Source organism: Lissotriton vulgaris, chromosome 11 (genome assembly GCF_964263255.1).
Source record: "Lissotriton vulgaris chromosome 11, aLisVul1.2, whole genome shotgun sequence".
Classification (NCBI taxonomy): domain Eukaryota; kingdom Metazoa; phylum Chordata; class Amphibia; order Caudata; family Salamandridae; genus Lissotriton; species Lissotriton vulgaris.
Window position 1 is genome coordinate 212084754 of NC_141699.1, and position 21884 is coordinate 212106637.

At 48.9% G+C, this 21884-nt stretch overlaps 1 protein-coding gene across 1 annotated transcript in view; it reads right to left on the reverse strand.

Annotated features, from left to right (window-relative positions):
* Positions 1–21884, reverse strand: part of GLTP (glycolipid transfer protein) — a 318369-nt gene that overhangs the window by 118225 nt on the left and 178260 nt on the right. Inside the window, exon 2 of the mRNA XM_086943122.1 lies at positions 14278–14336. Within this exon, the coding sequence (XP_086799248.1) occupies positions 14278–14336 (59 nt within the window). The remainder of the gene's footprint in view (positions 1–14277; positions 14337–21884) is intronic.

Here is a 21884-nt window from a genome sequence, read left to right on the forward strand (position 1 = left end):
CGGCCAGAACGCACAAGAGGGTGCTTCAGGTGCGGGTACGACTACCCTCACATTGACTCTTGTCCTGCGATGGGCCAACGCTGCCGAAAATGTGGACGATCCAATCATTTTGAGGCCATGTGCAGTGATTACCACAGAGAGAAACGCGGCAGCAATGATCGGCGTGCCAGCAACAAAGACCTTCGAGACCTGAAACCAAACGGCACCACGTCAGAGCCGTCCAGGATGAGCCTGCTCGGTCCCCTGCGTCTTCCCACTCCAGTCACGAATTTAGACGTTCCAGATGGGATCGTCGCTCTCCTTCCAGAGACTCCAGATCTTCATCATCCAGGCGATCCTCCTACACCATAAAATACATCAATATCGCTGACAACGATCAGCTCAAGCGCTACCCAGGGCTCGACATCATGGTGGGCAACCATGCAGCAAAATTCGTAATGGACAGTGGCGCATCCCTCAACTACATCTCCGTTGCCGAACACGAGCGAATGGTTCCCAAGCCTCATTTGCGTTTTGCACCCGTCCGGGTGTACACCTGGATGTCAAGAAAACCAATTCCGTGCTTAGGAAAATTCGACACTACCCTCACACATGGAGATATCACCGTCCCAGCAGTCATTCACGTCATCAAAGGGCCCGATGCTGACTGCCTACTGAGCCTCCCCACTGCTGAACGCCTGCGCCTGGTGCATATCCTGTTCAACGTGAATGATAGCTCCTACTATGCTTTGAAGTTCCCATCATTATTCCAGGGCCTGGGGAAACTGAAAGGCCGGCAAGTACATCTGCACATTAACGAACGAGTCAAGCCAGTTGCTCAACATCCGCGGCGAGTGCCTTTTCATCTACAATCCGCCGTGGCCCAAGAATTGCAGGACCTCTTGGACGCTGACATCGAGCGCACCGAAGGGCCCACTCCCTGGGTGTCCCCGGTAGTCATTGTCCCCAAAAAAGGGACTCCAGACAAGGTCCGTCTTTGTGTGGACATGCGCCTGCCAAATACGGCAATCGAAAGGGAGAGGCATCCCGGTCCACACTTGAGCGACATGATTACGGCACTCAATGGGGCAACGGTCTTTTCCAAATTGGACCTTAACAAGGGCTACCACCAGCTCGAATTGGATGACAGCTCTCGCTCCATCACCACCTTTGCCACGCACCTTGGCCTCTTCCGGTATAAACGACTCAGTTTTGGCGTCTCCTCGGCCGCCGAAATCTTCCAAGAGGCGATACGCTTGATCATCCACCACATTCCAAATTCCCTCAACTACAGTGATGACATTCTGGTGTATGGTACGGACCTCCGAGAGCATGACATCGCTCTTGACCGTGTCTGCCATGCTCTAATGGATGCAAACTTGACTCTCAACAAGGACAAATGCGAGTTTCATCAGTCAACACAAATTCTTCGGTCACATTTTCTCGTCGAGTGGCATGAAACCAGATCCTGACAAGGTAGCTGTGCTCAACAACACCAAGAGCCCGACCGACGTGAACGATCTGCGTTCCTTTCTCGGAATGGCGAGTTATTGCGCTCGTTACATTCGTGACTATGCCACAATTAGTCACCCACTGAGGTTCCTCACGAAGGCCAACCAGCCTTTTGACTGGACCCCGGAATGCGAGCGCGCCTTCAGGGATATCAAACATGCAGTGGAATCATCTGATTGCCTTTCATACTTCAATCCCAGACGGAAAACAGAGATCACCGTAGATGCCAGTTCAGTGGGCTTAGGGGCGATCCTGGCTCAGTATGACGACGACTCAGAACAACGGAGAATCATTGCCTACGCCAGTCGAAGCCTCACCGATCCAGAAAGGAAGTATTCCCAGCCTGAGAAGGAGAGCCTGGCGGTTGTGTGGGCGTGCGAGCATTTCCACATCTTCATCTATGGGAAACACTTCACGCTCATTACCGACCACCAAGCACTCGTCACGATCTATGGCAATCCGAAGTGCAAGATGCCCCCCAGGATCGAGCGGTGGGGCCTCCGCCTGCAGGAGTACACGTTTACAATTGCCCACAAACCGGGGAAAGGAGAGAACCCTGCTGATTACATGTCCCGCCACCCCCGGGACTCTGCAGAGACAACTCCTTCCATAGCGGAGGAATACATTCATTTCGTGTCAAGTCAAGCTCGCCCACCAGCCATACCAATGCACACCATCAAGGAAGCAACCAACCAAGACGCCATTCTACAGATTGTAATGAAACGCATACTATCCAACAGGTGGAGACATCATCCACAAGACGAAGAAGAGAATCCCGACACCAAGAAAGAACTCCAGGCCTTCCGACACGTCTCTGACGAACTCTCAATAACCGAAGACGGCCTCCTTCTAAGAGACCACAGGATAGTTATCCCAGCCACCTTGAGACAAGGAGTAGTCGACCTAGCGCATGAGGGTCATCGAGGGGTCGTGTCCACCAAGAGAGCACTCAGAGAGCGTGTCTGGTTTCCAGCTCTAGACCAGATGGTCGAGGACACTCTGAAGGACTGTCACCCCTGTCAACTGACCAGCCCCAATACTCCGCCTGCACCACTTCAGATGACCCCACTACCCGACGGGGTGTGGCAAGAAGTTGCAATGGATTTCTATGGGCCTCTACAATCAGGGAAATACGTAGTTGTCATCGTGGATGAGTACTCCCGGTTCCCGGTAGCTCAGTTTATCCCCTCCACTAGTGCCACCTGCACCCTCAAAGTACTTGAGGAAGGCTTCGCAACCTGGGGTGTCCCCAAAATCATCAAAACAGACAATGGGCCCCCATTCAACGGGCACGAATTCGGCGACTTCGCGAAACAAATGGACTTCCAGCACCGCAGGGTCACCCCACTCTGGCCGCAAGCCAACGGCACCGTTGAAAGGTTCATGTCCACTATCAAGAAAACCTTCCAACAGGCCACCGCCGAGAAGAAGGATCTGCAGTCGGCACTGAACGAAGTCCTCTGTGCCTACAGAACCACTCCTCACTCCACGACAGGCATACGCCCTGCCACTCTCATGCTTGGGAGGACAATGAGAAACCGGATCCCAACCTGGGAAGGAGCGCTGAAGAAACCCCTCTCAGATCAGCAGCTCAAAGACATGGCTGCAACAGATCAGCATCACAAGGAGAAGATGAAGGGACATGCTGACCACAAACGGAGGGCACGGTCACCCTCCCTCAAGGAAGGCGACAGGGTTTTCGTCAAACAAGAACAGCGCCAGAAAACTGACTGTCGCTTCAAGGACGAGCCTCTCACAATTGTGCAGCAAAAGGGCACCATGGTGACCGCTGAATCAGAGAATAGGCGAGTTACCCGCAATGCATCTCACTTTAAGAAATGCCCTCCTGAAAAACATGACTGCACACCAGCAGCTTCCACACCTGAGGATCACGATGACCCAGAGGCTGGCGCACCCGACTCTGCACCCTCCATGGTGCGGGAACCAGTAGTAGAGAACATTGTGTCTACACCGGCTCGACCCAGACGTCAAGTGCGGCCTCCAAAGAGACTGATTGTAGAAATGGATTAAGTTTCACTTTCACTGTTATTTTGTTAAGAAAGGGGGAGATGTGATAGAGTTGACAGTCCAGTAGTTGGGGTGGGAGGAGCTAGGTGGGCAGAGGGGAAGAGGTGGGGACAAGACAGGAAGGGGTCAGTTAGAGTAGGGACGGGGACCTGTACAGAAGCAGAAATAAAGAGTTCAAGCTTATATCAGTCGTGTCCGCGTGTTAATGGTGTGGGACACGACAGGATTCAATACAGCATATTTTAATTTTGCAAAACCGACATTTGCTTTGCACAGAGTTCCAAGATGGAGTCGCCACATGTCAAGGAAAGCTTTGCCAGTCGTAGCTCTCAAATGAGAATGAAAAGAGTGCTTTTAAAAGCAGTCGCGGCTCGTGCTCCAATACTCGTGCGGGGCGGTGTTAGGGGTCGCGTGCAAGGGCCTCCCTCCTCTAAGCACTGCCTGTCCACCGGCACAAATTAAGCACGCCAGCATCCCAATCCCTGCAGTGCACTTCACCTGCAGGGCCCCTCGCTGTTCTCGTCCTCAGGGCCGCGATAACCTCAGCTCCCGAGTCCTGGCCTTCATTGTCCCCACTTACCCCCAGCTGTGGTCTGAAGCTCCTGATGGCCCTCGGACACGCGAGCCACCACATTACCTCACCCCGAAATTCCCCGCTGCGGCTGCCGCCTCAGCTTGGAATGCCACCTCCAATATTAGATCTGTTTACTACACAAACATTTATTTTTAGGCCTTGGCTGGTTACTGCGTAAAAAACGCGGGAGTTTGTTTAAGAATCAGTCCGCCTCGTTCCAGGTCTGTGGAGGTACCGCGCGGTGTACATCCCCATAACACCATCATTATAGGGATATTTAGAACACTCACCACACAACTCGTTAAGCGCCGCGCTGTGGGTTGATAGCCTCTAGGCGTTTCAGAAGTGGGAGAAGTGTGTTTGTAGTGTTCTCTGAAGGCTGCATGACATGGTGCAGATGTACTCAAAACATCAATGAAGGGGGAAAAAAGAAGCTGTGATCCATTCCGCTTCCTTAAGCTAGAGCAAAAAATCAAGTTGGGGGGAGAAAGGACCACTTGGAAGAGAATGCTGGAACACCCCAAAAAGTATTGTGTAATGCGAAACTCAAATTTATTCAGACGTTGATCCTTCATAGGTCATACCTCACCCCGAAAAAGATACATCGCATGTTTTCGGACTCTCCCCACTGTTGTCCCCGCTATAGAGGAGACGAGGCAGACTTTATCCATATGCTGTGGTTTTGCCCCCACATACGGGGTTACTGGGGGAGGGGGGGGGGGGGGGGTTAGTTTGTCACTCATTGACTGTAGTAAGGCAACTTCCGGTTCCGGATGAGGCCCTGAGCTGCCTGGTAGGCCTTCGTAGAAGCTCAGGGGTACAAAAGGTACTGTTAAAGTTCTTGGACTTAGCACTAATCGTAGCGATCAGCGTTCTCCAGGGCTTTAAGTGGGATGAAAAAACTGGGGGGTCTCTCAAAGGGGCGTGGGCAGTGTAATTAGGGGCGTGGCTTTAAAACACTTACGCAAAAAATCTGTGCTTAGCATAGTGTGCCGCCCGACTTGTAATTTGCTGTTTCCGTCATTGCATCCAGATATTTGATACAAGTAACATCATACCTACAATAAGTAAGTAATATTGGCTTTGTCAATGGTCTTTACTTGCAGAAGATAAATAAGCTGCAACTATAACTTTTATATATTATTGACAAAGCTTCCAATTAAACCCTTGGTGACCATCCCACAATGTTGCTGCTCTTGAGTTTCAGAAAGAGAAGGGAAATCCAGGAAGAAAATGACTCTTAAAGGATTTCCCTTCTCCCACAACGCTCCCCTGGCATGACGTCATGCTGTAACTTCTCTACTACTGAGAAGTAGTAAAGTGTGAGCAGCGCACATCCATGTGCCTGGTGCTGTCTCGAAACGGGTCTCTATCGGGCTTTGTTTTGAGCCCTGGCACTTTTTTCCGGACTGCAGTGACAGCAAACAGCGGTCATTGTAGTACGGGAAAAAAACTGGCTGCCTGTGTCAGGGCTCAAAACAGAGCCCGATAGAGACCCGTTTCGAGGCCCCCAGAAAAAAACTGCCGGTGCTCAGACCCCTTGAGACCCGGCCCACTTAAAGCCCTGGCGTTCTCACTGAGGTGGAAGTCCCCCAGATGTCCAGCTGTCACTGTTTGGCAAACTGACATGCTTCAATGGGGAAGGGAGGAGGGGGCAGCTTTTTTGCAGAGAAGAAGAGAGGGCTGAGCAAACAACCTATCTCACTGTAGTGGGAGGCTATGATAACTGAACTGGAAACACTTGGCCTGTCCCCTACACAAGCTACCCCGACCCAGTAACACAGAAGGGCGCCTTGTGACCTTTCGGAATCAGGCCCTGAAGCACGAGAAACTATGATCTTGCCTTGAAAATTACATTCCCTAGAAGAAGAATGTACATAGACCACCTTCGATTACCGTGTAAGTTTTAGTAAGAATGACCAGGAGAGGGGTAGGGAGGGTTAGGGTGGGGGGGATAATGAGTTTACACAAGTTCTTACTAGTTGAATGTCAATATACGCAACTTTGTAATGACGCTAATGGTATAACGTTTAAACTGCTTGCTTGGTAGCATTGCTATCACCGAATATGACCCTTGTTTCTTTTTTTATAGCATATAGAACAATGAAACAGAACTTCTGTGGGGCATATATATTGTAATTGATGTACTAAGGGAAAATATCGAAAAAGACTGTATTGAGTGAATCCCTCTTACTCTATGCATACGTTGTATTGCGATCAATAGTGTTAAAAAAAAAAAATATCAAAGTTAGGGGCAGGGCTTGGAACGTTTTTAGTTTTTTGTTCCCAGCGTAGGGAGGGGGAAAAGTTGCTTTATAAGCCCAAAAATAAAAGGAGTGTGAGAGAAAGAACAAAGGACGAAGATTTAGGTTAAAAGGTCAAGAGCCATAATCAGTGCACAGAGACCCACACCATTTTGTTTTGATAAAAAGAGAACTTGTTACCAGTCTGATTTTCTTTGAAAGGTCCCCATCATGCGTGGCCATCGGAAGTACGCTCACCCTCAAAGATTCCAAGAGGATCGCATCATCTGCCCCTGATCACCGTTGGACCCATGGGGGCGGCCGGCTGCGAAGAGCAGGACTTTTCCTGGCGGAATGCCTCTCTGTCCGCCTCCCCCAAAAACAAGTTGTTTTCTGGGAGGAGGGCAGAGGCATTCCCCCAGGAGACAGGTACTATAAGAACAAGATTGACAGCCCGGTTTTCAGCAGAGTGACTGAAAACACAATCGCTCATGTGAAGTGCTCCAAATGAAAGAAAAAAGTAGTTCCAAAAGCAGTTGCTAAATGAGGAGGAGTGGATGGATAGTAGTAATTGGTCTATGCTCTTGAGGAGGGCTAAACACAAAAAGGGGCATGACGTATGCATGCCATGGACAGATGGGGAGAAAGAATATGAGAGCACTGATGGAGCCAGCAAATGGAAGTGCATTGGCGGGCTGAAGCCCACAAAGTATATACGACATGTCTAGCAGAGACCTAACAAAGTGAATTACAGATTTGGGGCCAGCTGTATCAAAGGGTTTTACCCATTCTGTGTCTATGGAAAAATGTGTTCATACATATGGCCGGCGCACGGCAAGATGGCCGCACTTCTGTGAGGCTCTGCCAGACAGAGCCAACATCCGTCCAAAATCCGCACCATCCAATGACTACTATCTTCTAAATTGCTGGCAGACTATGACCTGTTGCCTGTAGCGCTGTGTGGAGCTATCTGAGGGCACCAGCGATTTTGTATATCGGAGACTGAAGTCCTAGCTTCCGCGCCGCGAGGCCCCTGTAAAATGGCGGACTGCACTGGCCTGGCTGCATAGACTCCCCTGGCGGCTGGCAGATGGGGCGGTAGTGCGGCTACACGCTATCAAAGAAGCCGGAGCGGTTGCGGACGAGAGGAGCAGCTGAACTGATCCTGCTGAGGCTCCGGAGGTGTGCGGCACAGTTTAGAGAGGCTGTGCGGACCAGGCTGTGAACCAGTGAACGGAGGATCGTGGGAGCACCCGACAGGAGCCGCTGACAACGACGGGGCACCTGCTTTTGCCTGCTGCTGCGGGATCGCTACTCTTCCAGAGTTGGCTGCGGTGAGTGGGGCCAGGATCCGGTGGCGGCCGGGGCTGCGGAGGCGGCGTGTGGCCGGGCCTGGGTCACGGCTAAGTGAGCTGTGGTCGGTGAGAGTGAGTGCGGGCGGTGGCGGTATGTTGAGCGGAGGCTGATGGGGATCGGGACTGCTGGCGGGTCCGAGGAGTTCGGCAGGGCGCTCTAGTTACGGAGGTGCCGGTGTGAGGCTCTTGGCGGGTGGGCCGCAAATCCCCGGCCTCCGTTAGCGAGTCACTCTGCACTACGGAAACTCAACTCGGCGGGCCAAAGCGGTACAGCCGCCAGGACACGTGTTGGGCTCTGGTGAATGCTCCTACATAACGGCGGACATTATTGGTGGCACACTTGATCGGGCGGCTCAACATTGCTCCCGAAGGCAAGAGGCATAATCGGTGTGCGCTAGCTCTGGGGTTCTGGTGGCACAGCGTAGTAGGCGGGAAGCTGTACCTTGCATTTCACCGCCGCTGCACTACTCTGACCCTTACATCACTGAGAGGCCTACAAGCAGGCATAGGAGGACTGTATTAATTCTCCATATCAAGGGTGCCCTGCTCACATCTGCTGACAATTAGTACTGTCCCTCGCAAAATGGGCAGGACCGAGAGAAATCAGCCTAAGCTAACGTTTGAAGGACGCAAACAATCACTATCCACAACGCAGGCCGCATCAGATACTGAGACTGCGGGGGCGGTGGGGGCTCCCCGAATTTGAAGGCCACGCTGATAGCTATGCAAAAGACATTGCAATCCATTAAGGGCACTATGGAGGCGGTTAACCATAGACTCGACCATATGTCCACGCAACTGGAGAGACAGATCGCGCGAATGGGTGAGGTGGAGCAAAGGGTTTCCGCCACAGAGGATGGTCTCACGACAGTCACAGATAAGGCGCTCATTATGGAACGGGTCCTCTCGCTCATCCAAGCAAAGAATGAGGATTTGGTGGCGTGGTCCCGGTGCAATAACATTCGAGTCACGGGCTGCCGGAGTCCACGAATGTGGGCAAATAGGAAGAATTTATCGGGCGCCCGATTGTGGATATATTTGGGCTGACCATCTATCTCACATGTTTATTGTGGAGCGCGCTCATCGCTCCCTAGCTGCGAGGCCAGGCGCGCCTCCGCGCCCCATTATAGCTCGCATCCTGAATTATAGGGACAGGGATGTTATTTTGAGATTGGCACGCGAGAAAGGAACTATGGATTATCAAGGAAACAAGTTGGCATTCTTTCCGGACTTTACTGTGGCAGTTCAGGCTGCATGGAGGGAATTCAGCAATGTGAAGCAATTTCTCTGAAAAGAAGATGTACCGTACGCCATGTTGTACCCGGCCCGGCTACGGGAAGGAGCACCTTCAGATAATAAAATTTTCACCTCACTAAAAACTGCGATGGAGTACGCCAAGAAACTGAAAAGGCAGAAGCGAGGATCGGCTGGAGCACAGGAGGGAGAGGATTTGAGGAATGAGGACAGTTGAATATTGCACCGATAATAACGTGATGGATAGATTAGCTGGCATACTGATCTGTCATGCATTGTGGTTATAAAGTGCCCTGTTGATTGGGTCTGGGGGACATGGTTGAGCTGATATATTCAGTTGCGATTATGATCTAGATTAATTGGGTCGTCCTCCTGTACATGTACTTTTGAGGGTAACGGGGGTTATGATGCAATGTTTATTTGTGCTTACTTAACTGTTTGGATGTCTTGGAGCGGGGGTGGGCCATGGTTCCTCCAGTTGTGACAGTCAAGGGCTGATTAATGTAACAGGATGCAGGTCACATGTTGAGGCAATGGATGTCATTACTTGATGCTTGGTCACCTCCTGTTTTTTTTTTTTACGGGGTGCTTGTGAATCTACTCCCCTTCATATGGGTGTACCCCAAAGGTTGAACAAGGTGGGTGCGGAGGAGGGTTGGGGATGGCTTTGGCAGGTTGGGGGTGCTGAAGTGGGTTGGTGGGGATGCAAAATGGAATTGAGATTTATTCCTTTTCACTTAGTTGTGGACAGGGGAGGGTATGCGAGTTCAGCTGTGTAAATTGTGAGTGTAAGTTTAGTTATTGGTCATTGAGGGTGCAATGCTTACCTCTCTATCGCAGGTTACATTTGAGTTATCTATCTATATATCACAGGTTGCGCATCAGTGAGTCCAATGGATAAAGGTGGCAAGATTACTTGGCTTACATGGAATGTGCGGGGGTTGAATAGGCCACAAAAGACCAGACTAGCGTACTTAAATAGGCATAACGTGCAGGTGCCGTTTTTACAAGAGACGCATCTCAAGGGACATGCAGCGGAAACTGTGGCTAAACAGTGGGCGGGGACTCGGCTGGTGACTGCATACTCGTCATATGCCCGGGGCGTCATGGTGCTGATCAGGAAGAATGTTCCCATTGTGAGTATGTATGAAGAAATTGATAAGGAGGGTAGACACATTATTTTGCATGGCAAACTTTGTGGCACGCTAATCACAATGGTCAATGTCTATGGACCAAATATGGAAGATCCAGAGTTTTATGGCACTCTATGGAATAAGGTTTATGCATTGCCACCTTCTGCCATTGTATGTGGGTGTGATTTGAATGTAACTTTGGACCGAGAAATGGATCGGAAGGCTGATCGACTGTACCCGAACAAAAAAGCGATTGTAGCTGTGCGAGATGGTATGCGTGAGCTTGGCTTAGTGGATATATGGCGACTTAGGCACCCTGGCGTGAAGGAGAGGACCTGCTACACCTCTGCACATGGTACCTGGTCCCACCTGGACTATTGGCTATTGGCGAAGGATATCAGTGGATGGGTAATGAAGGTGGCACATCTACCTCGTACATTGTCTGATCATGTGCCTGTAGTGATGGAGTTGCAGTTGCCGATGCATGCGCCTGCGCCGTTCTCATAGAGATTGAGGCCTGCGGCACTGTTAGATCAGGTGTTTTGTGAAGGCTTGCATGAGGTGATTGAGGATAACTTTGACAAGAATGTTGGCTCCGTGGACGATGTGGGCACAGTTTGGGAGGCTTTCAAAGTCACTGTGCGAGGGGCATGCATAGGTTTGCAGGCTGGAGTGCTTAAATCATTGAGGGACTCTATGGATAGACTAGAGCGTGACTTGCTAGGTCTGGAACGTCAATACGAACGACAGCCAGCGGAATCCACCTTGGCTAGTATCCGTCTGAAAGTTACCGAATACAATGAGCTAGCGGAACAGGAGGTGAAGCATCTGACTAAGTGCACTAGGGCACGATACTATGGCGAAGGGGGACGCCCGGGGCGTGGTCTGGTGGACAGAATTAGGGAACCATGGGCTAAGCATTGTGGAGTGCAGGAAATTAGAGATGGTGACAGATCTGTGACTGGTGTATAATATTGTACGAAGTGATCCAAAGTGCCATCCGCATCAATGTATGAACATCGGGAAACGGCTGGGGACGATGAGATAGCACAATATCTGGATGATGTGGCATTGGTCTGGCTGTCGAAGGAGCAACAGGACTTTATGCACCATATAACGGAAGGGGAACTCGGGGAGGCAATCGCTGCACTACCAAACGGGAAGGCGGCGGGCACTGACGGTCTCCAGTTTGAATTTTTAAAAGAATATATAGATTTGCTCTTGCCTCATCTGGCGACAATGTTTGCTGAGGCACTGGATCAGGGACAACTACCGGCAACGTTACGGGAGGCCTTATTGTGGCCCTTCCGAAGCCAGGCAAGTCACTGGATAACTGAGTCATATCGACCACTTTCATTGATGAACACTGATGGAAAAATACTCGCCAAGGTGTTGGCAACGCGCCTGCGCCTGTTGCTACCAGTTATGGTGTTGCCGGACCAATCGGGGTTTGTTCCTTTGCGCTCCACGGCGCACAATCTGAGAGCACTATTTGCGGTATTACATCTGCTCAAGCCAGGTCTCGCGTCAGCAGCAGTGCTACTGGACGCTGCCAAAGCGTTTGATTCCATAGCTTGGCGCTACATGTTTGCAGGGTGTACCTTTCCTTTTCACGTCTTGGATCAAACTGCTATATGCAGACCCGGGTGCAAGTCAATGGGCGGGTGTCGGCTGCCTTTCCCATCCGGAGGGGCACGAAGCAGGGGTGCCCACTCTCACCTCTGCTGTTTGCCATTATTTTGGAACCATTGGCATGTATACTGATGCAACAACATGCAGCTTCAGCGCTACGTTTTCACCACAGGACACTAGCAGTGTCTATGTACGCTGATGAAATGGTTCTATACGTGAGGGAGCCGGACAGGTATCTGGAAGGGGTGGTCCGGGAGTACATCCGTTTCGAACGATTTTCAGGCTTAGCTATTAATTGGGACAAGTGTGTGATTCTGCCGCTGAAGGACTGTACAAAACTCTTCGAGTTGGAGTTTCCATTGACATGGGCCACAGAACCGGTTTGGTACTTGGGGGTCTGGGTGCACAGAGACCCCCAAGAAATAATTTGGGCCAACTATGGGGTGGCGGTTTCGAAACTAGAGGACCAAGTGGCCCGTTGGACGAGACTGCCCTTATCATTCGCCGACTGGGTTGCCCTGATCAAAATGGTGGTGTTGCCTAAGTTTTTGTATCTTTTTGTTAACATTCCACTCTACCTGACAACCCTTTTTTTAACTCACTTCTGTCTTTACTGATCACACTAGCCTGGGGGGGGGGGGGGGCAAGAAATGGGGTGGGATGGGACACTCTGACAAAGCCCTATGAGATGGGCGGGTTTTCGGTACCAGACATGTGTCTGTATTATCTGTGTGCCCAAGCGCACTTTGCTTCCTAAGGGGATTTCGGCGCCACCATACAAACCGCATGTAGAGGTTGAGGCAGGTGCGGTTCATCAATTGCCTCTTAAAGCCATGATTGTGAACCCACACTCCGTATATGAGAAGGATGAGGTGGATACAGTGCAATGCACTGCTAAAGCTTGGTATGAATTGGGGAGTCAGGCGAGACGCCTACCGCTGTATGCGCCTGCCATGCCACTATTGCATCATGCTGAGATTTCGGTGTCAAGTGAAGTGGGAGCGCTACAGATATTGCAGGCTGCTGGACTGCAGGTTATAGGGGATGTATTTCCCGCAGGTAAATTCCTCACACTACAAAGTTTCCTGGATCACGGGGGGAATATCAATATGGCTACCTTTACATATGCCAGGCTACAAGCTGCTGTGCGCGGTTTATATCCGACCTTTCCTGAGGAACCGGTTGCGTTGGGGGCACTGCAGCTGCTGTACACTACGAACACTCATACGAAACTGGTTTCCCGGTTGTATCATGCCTCGCAGATGGATGAAGGGGAAGCGAATGTGACCTCTAGGGGTAAATGGGATATCTGTCTTCCGGAGCCCTTGACAGATGAAGAATGGACTGAGTGCTGCCCTATGACTTGCAGTTTTGCTGCTAACCGTAATTTTAAGATTATACACTATAAGTTCCTTCATCAGTGGTACTACACCCCTGCGCAACTTCATAAATATGGACTGCTCGACTCTGCTGGCTGTGTGAGATGTGGGATGGATGATGCTGACTTTATGCACTTGGCCTGGACTTGTAATCGTGTATCTGTGTTTTGGATGGGAGTGACTGCAGATCTGTCTGAGATGACGACTGTTCCCATTGCCTGTGACTCACGAGTGTGTTTACTTGGGATTGTGTCAGGAGCACCGCCAGGGGTGCGAAGATTGGTGGTCCTGTTCTTACAACTTGCCAAAAGAAGGTTGGCTACGTGCTGGGGCGGGAGGAATGCGCCTGACGTTAAGCTTTGGTTGCAGGACCTGGCATACTGCTGTGATCAGTTGACATGCTATCATGAGGAACTGCCTACGGCTTTGAGGCCGCGAGACATTTGGGGCCCTTACACTGCCTGTATGCTGACCAAGCTGGCTGATGAAGGATACCGGCTGTTAAATGTCTACACCTATGTATTTCATTGGAATTGTGCCTCTGACGCTACGGGCATTGCACCACGTTGGTTGTCTTTGAGGTATTCCATGTTTGTATGTATGTCGTCGATCAGGTCATTTGACTTGGAATGCTGATGTTGTATCTTCTCCTGTTATGTAACTGTGATGCCTTAACTGATTTATTGTACTTTGTTTTCATCATTTCTGTATAACTGTAACACACATCCCGGCTGCACTCTGGAATTTGGGTTGTTTTCTTCCTTTGTTGTGTTTTGAGAACTGATAAATAAAATAAATAAATAAATAAAATACATATGGCTCATAGTCTCATCTTCTGGGCCAACAAACTACATGACTTCAGGTTTTGAGGTGCATAATTGATCAATTAGCACTAAAAGCTCAGGCGGCAGGAAATATTTATGAAAGTATAAGACATTTCCCCCTTACTTACGTGTTCTTAATGAAAACAAGAGGTTTTTGTTCAGAGCATGAATTTGCAATAATTAATCGCTCGTGGCATTTTCTAAATTTCAAAATGAGCCTTTCAGCCAATATTGAAAACTGTTATAACAGTTCAACAAAAATAACTTTGCAATTAATAACTTAATTCAATATGCGTCAATTTGGATTATTGATAAAATAAAAAATATCTTTATGCACACAAATAATCTAAATATGCCATCATACCGTAATATTTCCAGATATATCTGCTTTGACGGGTGAAAATACGGCAGGCCCAAGGCAATCTGTAAAGGTAGACAAAAAAAACTGCATATCAAAATAAGAACATTACATTAAATAAAGCTTTATAGGCAACACTATTGCCTTCAGCAAGGGTTGACTGAATCTATCTGAAAAGGTCCTAGTATCTGGGACCTGGCAAGGCGGTCTCCAGGGCTATGTAAATTACCAGTGGTTACACGAGAAGATGGAGAGGGGAACAGTATTTTATTTCTTAATTCATGGAGTAGACCAGCAGAAATGTTCTGAGTTCAGTCAACTTGTAAGCACATTGATTGTCGAAATAATTAACAACCATGTATTATATTCAAAGGTATGTAAAGACTGTCATAAGTATGAATTTATAGAGTTCAAAAGCTAATATTTCAGGTAGAACTAGTTGCCTTTACTTACTAGCACGTACAGTCTTCCTTCCTCCAGACTCAGGCAACGTAAATGCATGATAACTTTATGAGAAGGGTGTGGCCAAGCGGACTGTAAGACATACATCAACTATGTAATCTTTAATGTTTGGAAACGCATTTGGAGATGTCCAAATTAGGATGATCTACCTTTTACAGGTATAACAGTTGGTAAGGGTATTTTACACTATTCAGCAAAAAAAGACCTAATATGAAGGGCTGGCAGAGCAGATAGTTCTGACAGATGCTGGAGAGCTGTGGAGGGGGTTTAGTAGCAAAGAAATATTATTCCACCCAAACCAGTGCTTTTGAGAGCCTTAAAAGTATTTCCTGATGGTGTGAATACTTTCTACAAGCCGTTTTAAGGATTTGTGTTGCAATGGCACCTGTTACTCATTAACTCTGAGGACACTTTCATGGTAAGATAGGCCTTACAAACCATCCCCTTCAAACTGTTTTCATCTCCATTAAATTTTGAGGGGTTACTCTCCAACACCATTTGATTTCACTCTCCTTGGAGTGAGCATATTAAGCGATGTGGTAAGGAGCGTGATGCCTTCCAAATGAAGGCAAATTGAGGTGTGTTGGTCTGTTAGTCAGTCATCTTTGCTAAAGCCCTAGTAGATTGAGGATTCTGGTGTCCAAAAAGTATAAACAAGATTCTCACCAAGTACTTGCTATGGTCGCTTTTCCTTCAAAGCTAATTCTCATTCACCAGCATCTGTTACTGTTCTCCTTTACATTTCCTGGTTCTAAGACCTGACAGGGTAGAGCTATTTTGCTACCAATCCAACACACTAGAAGATGGTCATCTATCTCAGTGTCAACCCACAGAGAACTAAATCAGGTGCACAGTGCACAGCTGCCACTCAAGCTACAAGGTAAACAGGTAAGTGTGCCAACAAGGGATTTGTTTGTGAGATTAATTTTAGGTATTAAAGTTATTTTATTTCTAGCAAACTCATTATATGTTTGCAAAAAAATATTTTCAATTTCGTTTGTCAATAGAGCAACTCTTATAGTTCTAGGTTTCCTATACATATGAAAACATCAGCTTTAGTCAGAAGAATTTATACAACAAATTAGTCAAACGATAATATTTCTACACATGGGTGAATAATAGAAAAATAAATGTTATTGTATTGAAAAAATCAAGGGTTACTGGAATTGGTCAATCTCACAATGTAACAGGAAGTTCCATGTTGAAACAGTTATTCATTATCAATTTCTTATCAATGGCAATCAGTCCAAATCTGAATTAATTTGTAGCAATTTGTGCCAAATTGATCAGTTGGGCAGCGTGGTCATATTGCCCAAATCAGTCGGAGATCCTTACAATTAGTACACGAGATTGGGATCTGAATAACGTAGGCTAGCTGTCTTGTCAAAATACACGAGTTCCTCTCAGTCAGCATGTGTAAATACACAAGTCGACTGAGATAAAAGAGCATCAAAACATTCATTGGGTGATTGCCATATTACTTTCAAAGCGATCCCTTAAGGGGCTACAATAGTATTTTTTACAGTCCTGAAGATGGTCGCATAGACGACAGCCCAGTGACCGAAAAGTCGACAACTACACTTATTTTCTGGAGTATCGTTGTATAGGCAACACTTGTTATATTCTCTTGTTTTGCCTGATCTTTATTTCAGAAAAAAAGTGTACACACGTTGTGAGAAGGTGGCCTGATATGCAGTGCTCACTATTCTAGTGAACACTATGTATCAGTCCAGCAACCCTTATTGATGATTGGTTGTAAGTCAACCTTATAGACCAGCTATCCTAGTAGCGTGGATACGAGCAGTCTAAGGCTAAAGACTCGAGAGGGCGTGTTAAGCCAGCTGTTATACCACATATACCCCTTGAACACCAAGTGAAAGGACACCACACAAGTGTTATGAAAATAAACAGTTATTTATTAAAGATCACAACAGCCCTGTACTCTTTAGGAGGACAGGGTACTAAGCACAAACCAAAACTCTTACAAAAATACTTAAGTTAGCACAGTATATACAAATGCCCGAGGGGCACGGAAAACCATATACTTGAAAAGTGGAATGCGAAATTACTAGCAGGTAAGTACAGTACTAATAGCCTTTGGAATCGCTAGGACTTGACTATAGAATCGTTAGATTACTTCTAGGAGACCCAGGGGACTCGGGTGCAGTGTGTGCACTCTCACGCGAGATGCGGGACAAAGTCTATGGTAGCTAGAAATTGCAAAGTTAGTGTTCTCGGGCGAACCCGACCTGGTAGGGAGAAAACAAAAGTAGATTCTGACCCTTGGATAGTGAGGCTATGCTGGGGCACCGAAATGCCGAAGTTACCTAGCCCAGGGGCTGCAGCTGCATAGGACTCAAAAGACGTCGGGAATCCTCGTTGACGGACCAGGAGCCTGGAAGAAAGAAGTTGCTGGCAGGCGACCAGTGAAGGAAGTTCGGTGGATCCAAGCCTGGATCGATGGAAGATGACACCTGAAAGCAGAGGGGACCAAGTTCGAGACTACTAGCCAGTAGTCAGTGGGCACCAGGAGGGCACCGGATGGTAGCCACCTCGACAAGGTGAGTGGGTGACGCTGTGCTCGGAGATCTCACGGACCAGGAGACGTTGTCGGCGACCAGGATGGAGGATCGAGCTGTCCCACGAAGATGGAAGCGGTCGGCGTCGCTGGACCCAGGATTGGGCAACAAAGCCTTGGCAAATTCCAGCCCACGCGGTGGACCTAAAATGGCGTCTGGAGTGGACCAGGAGGGTCCGGGGTGCCTCTCTTCAAGAAGGAAGCAAGGGCCAGTCTGGAGCAACCAGACCAGCAGCAGTGATGTCGTCGGGCGTCGTTCAGAAGGCCACAAGCCAGCCGGCTAGTAGCCAAACAACGCGGTGCACAGCAAACAGCAGAAGGGCCCCACGCCGATCGTGGAGATGCAGGGAGGCTGATCTTGGGTGCTGGAGCTGCGCAGGGTTGGGGCTTCACGGACCCCAAAGCACTCACCCGTGGAGGACACGGTGGGCTTGCAGTAAAGATGTCGTGCAGTCTTGGCGATCGTCGGTCCCTCGAGGTCTCGTCGCACTCACGGTTCTCAGCTTTGCTGTAGAGGTGAGTAGAGGTCAGAGGTGCCAGGGAAGCCGGGTCTCGTCGAGCTGGGTCGTCGGATTCGTGATGAAGGACTTGCAGCAGACCGCAGTGTTCTTTAGGATGGTGCCTGCGGATGCAGGGTGACTACTCCTTAGCCACAAGGGAGAATCTTGATGAAGAAATCTTGAAGTCCTTTCGCAGAAAGTCGTGTCTTGATTCCAAAGATGATCTAATTTGAACAGGGGGCACGCTCCCATCTTTATACTAAAAAAGGGGGCTGACCCGGTGACTAGGTCCTGCCTATGGGTGGGACTAGGAGGGGGGTGGTTACACCCCTCTGCCATGCCGGACTTCCCCAGGCCAGGGGCTGGTGTGCCCCTGGAACTGGTTCAGACCGGCCTATGCGTAGTGAGCACCGGGGTGCCACTCAGCAGTCACCTTCCTGAAAAGCCCTGCCTACCCAGGATACACAAAACCATGTCTGGGACGGTGCTAGCACCGCCCCTGACAGGAAACCCTTTGTCCAGGCTCCCCTCGCTGGAAGGACTCCCAGCTGCAGGGGGTCAGACTCGTGTCTGTGGTGGCAGCATCCATTTTGTGGAGCTGAGGCTTTAGTTAACTTTAACCGGGGTTCACAGTTACATACATGTCGTGTCCCTCTAGAAGGGTGGAATGCTAACCCCGTCGCCAGAATTGGCGAGGGGTTAGTATTCCAATTCGTATGACACCTTACTCGACATGTTTTGATAAAGCAATACCAAAGTTAGCATTTAACCGCGAGGATTATAATGCACTTAAGAGTATATGGTATGCGATATCATGGAACAGCTATTAGGACTTGGTTCCGCAAGCTGCAGACAGGCTCAGCTCATGCCAGAGCACCATCTCACACGATTCCAAGCACTCTGCCTTCAGGATTGTCAAGGCCTGCCATAGGAGTGACTGATAGGAATCTGTGTGTCCATTTTAGGGTTAGGTATAGGTATACTACACCTACAGCAAAGGGTGATTACACGACTTTGCCCCAGCTGTCATGCAGCCAGTTGTGTCAAATTTAGGAGGCCAGCCAGGGGTGGCATAATACATGCTGCAGCCCCTGGCAGCCCTGGGTACACCCATGCCCTGAGTTACAGGGTCTGATAGGGTGGCCCAGTTCCAATTGGAAATGCACCTAGGGTACATGGAATCCATTTTAAAGAGAGAGCAGTAGGCCTGGGGTCCTGATTGGCAGGGTCCCAGGTCGACTATGTCCAAAACCAGCTAAAACACAGGGCAAAAAGTTGGGGGCAACCATAGTCAGGATGTACCTTCCTACACACGTGTCACTGAGAAGCCTAATGAATAACTGTTTTAACATAGAACTTCCTGTTACATTGTGAGATTGACAAATTCCAGTACCCCTTGAATTTTCAATATGAGAACATTTATTGTCAGGTCTTGTGGAATCGACTGCGCACATGCGCTGTCTCCCTCGCAAGATCGTATCACCACTGCGCACTGCGTTAAAATTGCTCTCTGGTAAGCCTAAATCAGGTGTGATTTCTAAAGCGCAGCACTTTCGGGTAGTGGAAAGTGCACTGCATTGGTTTTTATAATATAAATCTATAAGGTGTCAGGGCAAGGGCGGCTCATTCACACATTTTCGGTACTTTCCCCGAAGGCTGTGACAGCTTCTCTCTCTACTGGAGGGGAGAGTCGGTGCACGGAGAAAGGATCGGGGAGACGCAGCCACTGCTGCGTGTATCTAACTCCACTCACTCTGCAGGGGCACATACTTACCACCAAGTGCATAAATTGGTCTTTGAAACGAAGGCTTTCAAATACCAAAGAAGCGATTTAAAATAAACTAGCGCCAAACCTAATTTTTGTATATCATGTTTCCGAGTCTTATCAGGTCCTCCTTTGGTTGTCCCAGGCTGTGACAGGATGTTTCAATTTCCTACCAGCCAGCCGGGCCCCAAGGCATGGAGGAATTAATTGCTGTTCCTCTGCAGCCAGTGTTCAGGAATCGATCACCTGTCCACCTGCTCATGACCTCGACACATACTGTTGCTGTGCCCTGCCCAGGCAGTCGGAGCCCAACTAGTGCCCCGGACTCACCACGCAAGCTTAAGTCTCAAGTGAGAGCAGGTGGCACAGTTTGAGGCTGCAGTGCAGCAGGGCTCGGTCTGACTATTGAGACAGGCTAACTATCTCCGCTGTGACTCGCAGGCAGCTGCTCTCAGTGGATCATTCGGACTATAAAGAGACCACACCAGGTAAGTCAGATATTAATTTAATAATGCCCTCCTTAAATTCAAAATGTTTATTACGAGAATGATGAGGGGGCTCCAGTATAGCATAGCGGCTTGTAAATTGGTACACTAAAGTTGTCTGTTTGTGCTGTAAATGCAGACCATCTCCAAGTTTTGTCTGCACGAATAAATCATCAAAACTGCTCTTTTAGTTAAAGGGTTTAATATCTTTGCTTGACAGTGGTACCACTAGCAGCAGCCTTTATTTTCCCAGCACTGTGAGACTTGCTAAGTTAGTCAGAAATAAGGCAGATGATTATATAAGCGCTGGATAGCTGTTTGGCTGTTTTCACTCTCTATTAAGTAGAATTTCTATGCATACTGCAAAGAAAGTCTACCAGCATATTGTATTTTAATGAACTGTTATTATATGTAGATAGCTCAGTGGGTTGCTTCTTTTGTCACAGAGAACCCTTTGATTTTTGTGGTTCAGCCACACCTGAAGCTGAGGTTGGAGTGGTGGGTGCGGATTATTTAAAAATGAAATAATTGCTTTAAAAGCACATGCTACTGAGTTCGACTTTCTTATTGCTCAAATCCGTGCGATTTCTGAAATTTGTCTGTTTTCATGGACTTCATTGCATGATTTTGTCCACAAGAAAGTGTAGCTCCAACTAATGCATTTAGTTGTTAAAATGTCTTTCGTAAATCCAATAAATCAGGTCACGCAAACAATCTGAAACATTAGCAGCTATGCTCAAATGAGTGTAATTTCTGACATTTTTGTATGATTCGCTTGTCTTCACTGCTTCATTTTGCTTGCGAGAAAGCATCACTTAGTCATTGAAATGTGACTAATAAATTAAACTGAAATTATGAAAATGTCACTCATAGCAATCTGAAACCTTGGCAGCTCTTAAAGTGTGCCTTTCACCCGCCAGTGGTTTGTTCCATGACGCTGTTCTCTGGAGCGGCTCTAAAACAAGAAGCTGTGGAGGTATTTATTTATAAGGCGTACGTGCTACACATGTCTGGAGGGGGCACCTGGCCGCGTGCCAGGCTCGGTGTGTGGGTTCCATAAACCGCCCGCAGCCACATAAGGTTATGCAGACGGTCGCAGCCATGTGACTATCTCGAGCCGCCCACTGTTGAAAAACGAGCTTGCTTTTCCCGCTTCTGGCTTCCAGACCTCTGCTCATTCACGGTTTCCTCCCACTGCCCCATCCCCCGCTACCCTCTGCCCCCAGGAATCCTGACGGATTGTCTCAGGGTCTTTGTTTTAACATCTTGTTTTCAAGGACAGCGAGTTATGTGGGGTGGGTGAGGATGAAGTAAAGCCTCGAGCGCCCGAAGCCCCGATCACCACTAAAGAAGAGTTAGTGTATGCCTGCTGACATCAGACCCCGACTGGAATCCGCTGCAGTGGCACACTGAGCTGAGCTCCAGACACAAGCACTCTTTGCAGAGGCCGCCGCACCCTCCCGTAGGGGGGGGGAGAGGCTCGAGGGCCGGCGCCATAACCCACGCGGTGCCAACAGTGGGGGGTGAATTGGTTCTGGGCGCCCCGAAGCGGCCAGGAACCAGCGGAAGCGGGGTGCGCACCAGCCACCCCGACAGGAAGTGACCTCGTGACCCGGGCGCCCCCAGAGGGCGACCAATGGTCAACCTTGCTACCTTTGAACCCCCCAATCAGGGGGGTTCACCTGAGACCCTCTAGGGGGCTCAGGAGGATTTAAGCACCGCCGCTCCCCAGCAGAAGCACAACGTCTTCAAGGAGCTGGGAGAGCGGCGCGACAACGACATTGTTTGAAGAGGATCGACCGCTGCAAGGGACGACGAGGGAC